This window comes from Gossypium raimondii, chromosome 12, assembly GCF_025698545.1.
Source record: "Gossypium raimondii isolate GPD5lz chromosome 12, ASM2569854v1, whole genome shotgun sequence".
NCBI lineage: Eukaryota > Viridiplantae > Streptophyta > Magnoliopsida > Malvales > Malvaceae > Gossypium > Gossypium raimondii.
The window spans coordinates 1,707,373-1,715,092 of record NC_068576.1 but is presented as its reverse complement, the minus strand read 5'-3'; the positions used below and the strand labels follow the sequence as shown (position 1 = coordinate 1,715,092).

At 32.8% G+C, this 7,720-nt stretch overlaps 1 protein-coding gene across 2 annotated transcripts; it reads left to right on the top strand.

Annotated features, from left to right (window-relative positions):
- Positions 1 to 6,162: 6,162 nt before the first annotated feature.
- LOC105762712 (NAC domain-containing protein 104) lies at positions 6,163 to 7,199 on the top strand. 2 transcript variants are annotated; one of them, XM_012580559.2, is made up of 3 exons: positions 6,163 to 6,373; positions 6,478 to 6,749; positions 6,841 to 7,199. In XM_012580559.2, the coding sequence occupies exons 1-3, from the start codon at positions 6,208 to 6,210 to the stop codon at positions 6,997 to 6,999; spliced, it is 597 nt and encodes a 198-aa protein (XP_012436013.1). In that variant the 5' UTR covers positions 6,163 to 6,207; the 3' UTR covers positions 7,000 to 7,199. The 2 variants fall into 2 exon arrangements, with proteins under 2 accessions (XP_012436013.1, XP_012436014.1); XM_012580560.2 differs by having other exon boundaries at positions 6,165 to 6,373; positions 6,478 to 6,746.
- The last annotated feature ends 521 nt before the right edge of the window (positions 7,200 to 7,720 follow it).

Genomic DNA, 7,720 nt, shown 5'->3' with positions numbered 1-7,720 from the left:
TAGTGGTCCATTAAAAATATGTTCAAATATGAATAGGATCTAAATATGATCAATAATTAGATGATGTCACCCCCTTTGAAATAAGGCTATACGTGTATGTATGTCATAGAAACTTTCAATGAAGTGACATCAATTAGTTGACTGGTAGTGTATATAAACTCGTATGTATAGGTTGTCAGTAAAGAAAATATAAACTTGAATGTATATACCTTCCAAGATATTTTGTATTCCTTTTCTAAACGCTTCAAAGAGCAACTCTAATTCAATATGTGAATTGTAAAACCATTATAGCAATGCTTGTGGAACACCATTTAGAATTTTGTATCGTAGGTCCCCAAGTTTGTTGTGTCCCCTCAAGGAGACCAAGTTGGTACAAAAAGCTTGTCTAGAATCCCATTGAGGACAATCATAGACGTTATCTTAGTTTGGGCACCAGCCATCCCATTCTTTCTTTCCTCGACGACAACCATCAGACACCTGCTTAATTGCTACTTGAAGAAGAGCTTAAAGTACTTGGAATTTCCAAGCTCTATATTCAGTTTCCCAGTCTCCCAGAATCTCATCTCCATCTCTATTTCTACTTATGATATGAACAGCACCAATGATCACTTGGAAAATCATATTAATACTTGCTGAAGTGATAACAACTGCAAATCTCCAGCCATGCACATAATGCAGGCCTGTTAGGAAACTTTTATAATTACAGAAACCAGCATAACTTGAACTCAACTAGCAGCAATGTGGGATCAATGTGAACCGATTTCAAAGAGCGGCGGGGTCTCAAAACATCCATGAGAGAACATTGAAACACTCAACATCTCCTTGTTGCCGTACCTGATCCATGCTTGAATCAAGAGCGATCGAGTTGTTCCTCTTGGCATTGATGTCACTAAACCCTTCCCTTGATATGTTGCTGGATAGGTTGGATGTTTCTAGTTCTACATGGTCATCATTGATGTTTAGGCATTGGAGGTTTTGGAATTATATATAAGACCAAGTGGTGTCATTGGAAGCGTTTGTTAAAGCCAAAATCCCATTGGAACTTGATATGTTAAGCTTAAAGCATGGACAAGGCCTAGAAGTAGAATGTGAGACAAGAGACCAAAAACTCCTAGACTTGAACTTCAGTTTTAATGATTACCAGAAGTAGCACAGGCGAGGAATAATAGGGGGTAGGCAGTCCATATGTACACCATAGATAATATTACTTATTGAATGGCTAAAACTCAGGCAGGCTCCCTAGGCGTCGGTACTAGGCTTGTTTTTTTGTTTTTGTTTTTTAAAAGTTGGTGCTTTGTGGTTGTTTTGTAATATATGATATGGTTTCCACTTTCCAGTTTCCAGTTTCCAATGTTTGGTGAAGTGAAATTCACTTCACCACACCACATTTAGAAATGTGGAAATGTTTCTTTCAGACAAAGGGAGACTCAAAAAAATACATATCTTTCAACGCTTCCCAGGATCATATATATAAGTATGTTCATAATGGTTCCCAGGAACATGCGATGAAAGTTTTCCAGGTTATATTATCTTAGTACCAACTTTGGAAAGTTCATGAATTTCGAGGTTATTGCATTTGGCTACAATTACAAGCAACTTCCATATTTTTCTACCACTCTATACACTTGCTTTTTTAATACATTTTAATACTAAAAAGTAAGTCAAGATATTCACATTATTATTTTTTTAATACAATTGCTGAATCTATCCTTGGGTATTATTGTGTTTTAATTACAAGTCATTTATAAAACATTCTTAATGTCTTTCTAAACTGTTATATTCACTTTAGGAATGAAGTTTGGAAATTTATATAGAAGATCACATCTTAATTTTGAGCCATGCTTTAATTATGAAATAATAAGAATTTTGAAAATTGGAATACACTCTTGAGAGATGAGAGTGAGCAAAACTCTATTCAACTAAAAAATAAAGAGTTCACCGAATCGAGTTATTCGATTTTTCGAATCAGTAATTCAGTGTTTTGAGTTGAATTAATTTTTTACTACTTAGATAACAAATTGGTATAAATATCATTTTAGTCCAAGTCAAATTCGAAAATAAGCAAAAAAAAAATTAGTTTTCAATTTATCTCGAAATTAGTTGTATTGTCAACAAGACTTTAGTTTAACCCAAGCAATTTCACTTGACTCTTGAAAAATATTTCAAATCAAGTAAGAATAATAAAATAGGACTTATGACTAAATTACTTATTTACTATTTGATTCAATCAAGCGCTCTGTATTTTTATTTTGAATTATTTTATGTTTACATCATCTCCATTTCGAAACACGTATTTTTACACGCATATGCATCGATAGATAATATTCTATGAAAATGTAATTTTTATTTTAAGTTTTTAAAATATATATATATATATATATATATATATATATATATATATATCGAGTTGTGTAGGTGTTGTTTTAAGGTAGATTTTTCTACATTATGAAAAATTTCCTTTCTAAAATTTGAATTTGTGTGTTGGAATAATTTCATCTTAAGCTGTATTATTGGAGCTAAGTTAGTTAACTTTCATTGCGCCTGAAAGAGATGAATACCCAAATCCTACTATTCACCCTTATAGTTTAGGTAATGCAATGGTCACTCTATCCACCACCTAACATTTATTCATTTCAAGCCTTTTTTTTTACAACTTATATCACATATATTTAAATTTTTTTATAATTATTGAATAAAAATAAGTTTTTAAATTCATTCTAAAATAGCGTGTTTTTTTATTTTTCTCACTTCAATTTGTTTTGTCAATTTAATCATTCTAATTAAGATAATTATTTGTATTGATCATTGTTGTTAACAATGTCGTTAATCTACTAACAGATTGTTGACGTGGTACAATAGCTCATTCAATGATTGGCACATGTCATTTTTGTTTACTTTTGACTAAGGCTAGGGACTTCTCTGTAATTAGTCTAAAACATTTTTTTTTGTTTATTTGCAACATAAAAACCACCAATCCTTATTACTGCCCATCCCCTTCTCCCCCATCTCTATTGCTCATGACTATGCTACCCCCACACCATAAGAACCACCTTACACGACTGCTTCTCCAACATGGTTGATGCAATTATGAGAAGCAGTTGTGTAAGGTGATTCTTATAGTGCGGGGATAGCATAGTCAGGAACGATAGAGACAGGGGAGCAGGGGATGGGCGGTAATAAGGATTGGTGGTTCTTTTCAAGTTATTCGAGTTTAAGAGGGACCAAAGGGGTATTTACACAAATCTGCTCTCTTTTTTTTGAAATTAAGAGGGACCAAAGGAGTATTTACACAATCTATTATTTAAGTTATTCAAATTATAAAATTCAACTCAATTAAAACTCAAAAAAAAAAAACTTATTCGAGTTGACTCGGCAAAACTGAATAACTTAATTCAGTTAACCTTGAAATTCGAAATTGTTATTCGTTTTTTCGAGTCGAATCAAATATTACTCATCCCAAATTCGAGAACACCTCGATTGTGATCTTCTCCAATAGTTTCTTCCTGTTTTGCAAGAAAGAAATTAAGGTAAAATTGAAAAATCCAAAGATATTTTAGTACGAAACACTTCAAACCCCTTTTTTTTCAAAACACATTCTTGAAAACCTATTAATGTTTTTGTCCTAAACCCTTAAATTCGAAACACATAATTCCTTTGATCTAAAAACCCATAGCTATATTCTTTCTCCTATTGTGCTTATAAACTCTAAACCCCTAAACGAACACTCAAATCCTTCCCAAACGCCAAAACAAAATGGCTATTACCACTTCCATAAAATAACCTACAAATCTTAAACAAGTTTTAGATTGAATATGCAATTCTTTAATTATTTTTATTTTTTTATATTAAAAACAATAAGTCAATGTGTGTCAGTATATGATTGGACCACTTGTCCTTGAAAGTGTTATGCAATAACAAATTTAATGGAGTTGCACTTTGGGATAATTTGTATAATATATCTAAATTGGATATCATAAATATCAATTTAAGAGGATGTGGGTTCAAGTATGTTGAAACACATTATCTTCATATTTATAGGTTGGGGAGGAACTATAGGTAGTTCTAAACATTGTATCAAAAAAAGCATATATGATTACAACTTACAGTGAAATTTTTCAAAAGAAATACTAAGTTGAAATGCTAAAACGTATATTAACTTTTTTTTTTTTTTTTTAGAAAAAAAGTGCAAATAAGCACATATAATATATATACCCTTTGGTGATTATATGATGAAGTTTGGCAATTGGCACACGGCGTGTAGAAAAAAGGGTGCGCGTTGCGAGTGCCGCGCTGCCAAACAGATGTGAACGCCCTTGGAAATCGGTTTGGATAACCACCGCTTTATATTGATTTGATTTCTGCAACCCCACCCGTAGCTTTCTTATAAAGGGGCACTTAAGGACCAAAGCTTATATTATGCATGTGATATGCGTCTTTCTCCTTTCTACTTCACCTTAATTAAATCATTTTTAACATGCTAAAATCATTCCTATATGTAAATTCTAGTTTTAATATTTTAAGATTTGTTATTTGGTATACTATCGAAAGTAAAAATCTTATAAGTAATAAACCGACGTTGGGTGCAATGATAAATGTATATTGCACTCTCAAAGAAGAATACAAACTTAAAGCTTAGAAACGATATTACGGAGAAGAGCAGATATAAAATCGGAACATAAACCATAAAAAGAACATGGAAAATATAAAAAATAATTAATGGGACATGTGTTTTCATTTTTAAGATTTTTTTTTTCACAAAATTAAAATATGAACTAAATAAATACAAAAAAAACATTCAACCCCTAGTAACTCTACCTCCTACCTTCTACCCCAATTATCAAAATCTACTTCAACTCCTACCCTTACCCTATCCCACGATTTGGATGCTCTGCCCACTCTTACATGCTTGCTACAAAGAAGTGTTGCATATATAAAATATTGTACATCATCTAAACATTTTTTTTCTTTTGATTTTTGAAAGTTATTCAAATATGAATTTGAGAATAAAAAAATAAAAAAAACCAAGTAATTGATTGAGGAAAAAATTGATAATATTATTTATTAATGATGAGGTGTAGCGTGGTATGATTGTTGCTCACCTCATCCTTCAATCATGAACTTAAAGATTCAATCCCCATCGCTATTTCAAAAAACACTTTCATTTATGTGATGCATTATTTGTAGAGATACTAATCTCCGTCTTTATCTTTTTCTCTGACCCCATTGAAGTTGAGTTGAGCTTGAACTCCCTTATTAAGGAATTAATTGGTTGGGTTGATTTGCTTTTTTAACACTGACTTATGCTTTTTTGTATCTCAGGTTTTGAATAAAATAATAACATATTGGTTGCTGCATGTGAGAAAGAGAAAAAGTATGCCCAATGTGTTATTTAGTTACATATGTGATCAATGGCAATTCCTTGATGTTAAAATAAAAGATGTGACTAATATCTAAAATCAAATCACTTCTAACAAAACCCAATCTTCTAAATTCATTTTCAATTTAATAACATTTTTGTATAATTTTTAAAAAATTTTTAAACTAATTTATAAATAAAATCTTTATGTTATTGTTAAAAAAATTAAAAAAGAAAAAGAAAAATCAACCTATTTTCCAAATTTTAAAAAAAAGAAGAAGGAGAAGAAGAAGCAATTTTTGGTTTAAAATATTGAAAATATATGAGCCCTACATTAAAGTTGTAATATATATGGATAGGACCAAACCCCGAATTGATTAGTGCCACGTGTATGCCAGCAGATGCATGATATAAGCATGATGTATGAGGACGGTCCACCTACATCCATCATATATATTCATTCATTCATTTAATAAATTAAAAAATGAACCAACAGTACATATGACAAAAATCTCTTTCTCTTTCACCTCCATATCTTATTAACTAATAGTAGTAACAGATAGCGTTACTTGGAAGTAGGCGAAGCCATGCGTCCCGTTAACCGCCGCCCGCCCGCCTAGTGGAGTGTTTTGGAGCTTTGAGTTGAGAGCACCCAAACCAAATATTATCATCAACTTCCCTTTCCCTATTCGTCCTTTTCCATCAAACCCCACCTCCTTTTTTCACGTCATTTAAAAAAAAAAAACAGAATAAATAAATTCCTCTCCCACTCACACTATAAATATCACCCCACTACAAATCCTTCTTCTTCACTATTCTTCTTCTTGTTTCTTTTACTGCAGTGGAGAGAGATGGGAGAGAATAGCAGTGTTAATCTTCCTCCAGGATTCAGGTTTTGTCCAACTGATGAAGAGCTTGTGGTTCATTTCCTTCAACGCAAGGCTGCCCTGTTGCCTTGCCACCCTGATGTCATCCCTGATCTTGAACTCTATCCCCATGATCCTTGGGAACTTGATGGTATCGATCTACTATGTTTTTACATAAACTGATCATTACGTACTAGTAGTAGTATTTGGTTTTTTTTTTTTTTTTTTTTGTTAAAGTTAATATGTTTTTGATAGGCAAAGCTTTGGGTGAGGGGAACCAATGGTACTTTTACAGTAGAAGGACGCAAAAAAGGATTACCGGCAATGGGTACTGGAAGCCAATGGGAATAGAAGAAGATGTTATTAATAGCAGGAGCAAGAAAGTTGGTATGAAAAAGTATTTGGTTTTCTACATTGGAGAGGGCCCGGCTGCCATCAAAACCAATTGGATAATGCAGGAGTATCGTCTTTCCAAGTCTGATTCTAGCTCCACCAAATCATCCAAACGCCGAGGACATTCCAAAGTAGTAATATACATTTTACATATAAAATACGTCCAACTCGATCTATTTGTCTTTTATTTATTGACTTGTTCTGTTGATTTTTCTGATATGTTAGGATTATAGCAAGTGGGTTGTATGTCGAGTTTATGAAAGAAATTGTAGTGAAGACGAAGATGATGGTGATGATGATGATGATGGAACACAACTGTCATGCTTGGATGAAGTGTTTCTATCTTTGGATGATATGGATGAAATAAGCTTGCCATTCAACTAGCTAATTGGAGGAGCAAATATCTGGGAAGATCTTAGCTAGATAGGGTTAATTCCATTTCCATCAAAAAAGCTTTATCCAAATGTAGAATGTTGACAATATTGTGTTTCTTGGGAAATGATATTACTGTAGCTAAGTATATTAATGCTACGGACTGGACTATATAGACTATATTATATATATGGCATTGTATATTTCTGGAATTCACTTTCACTGTTTTACTACCGAAATTTCCCTGCTTGTATACTTAATGCTTCCGAAATATGCAAAAACATTCTGCAAGGACGACAGACACCAATTATGTTGGAAAATATTAGATTCATGAATTGAAACACTTTACGTGAGAGTGGAGATAACTTGGTAGGTAAATGTATATTTTTATGAAAATAATTGTACGTGCACTATAAATTAGGATACATCCACACTTCGTAATAAACTATGTTTTTGGAGTAATGTTTGTGCCAAACTTTTGGTGAGATAATCACGTGCAAGGATGAAAGTGGAGCCCAAACAGCACTGTGAAGCTTGGTAGGGCATGGAGCAATAGAGGATTATATATTTCGCATCCCCTCGCCCCTGCCCTCTGCCCTTTGTCCATTGTAGCCTTTTAATAGCATTTTCCACTTTGATGGGTGTTTGGTAGTTGTCTTGTGTCGCAATGCTAAGGAACAATTTTTTTCCTGGGTGCCTACTTAGACAAGCATTCAGTCACATATGATGCAAG

Excerpts from the sequence above, each read along its gene's own strand:
- LOC105762712 (XM_012580559.2), top strand. The coding sequence starts at position 6,208 with ATGGGAGAGAATAGCAGTGTTAATCTTCCTCCAGGATTCAGGTTTTGT. Across the intron at positions 6,374-6,477 it reads TGATCCTTGGGAACTTGATG|GCAAAGCTTTGGGTGAGGGG; the intron begins GTATCGATCTAC and ends TGTTTTTGATAG. Across the intron at positions 6,750-6,840 it reads GCCGAGGACATTCCAAAGTA|GATTATAGCAAGTGGGTTGT; the intron begins GTAATATACATT and ends CTGATATGTTAG.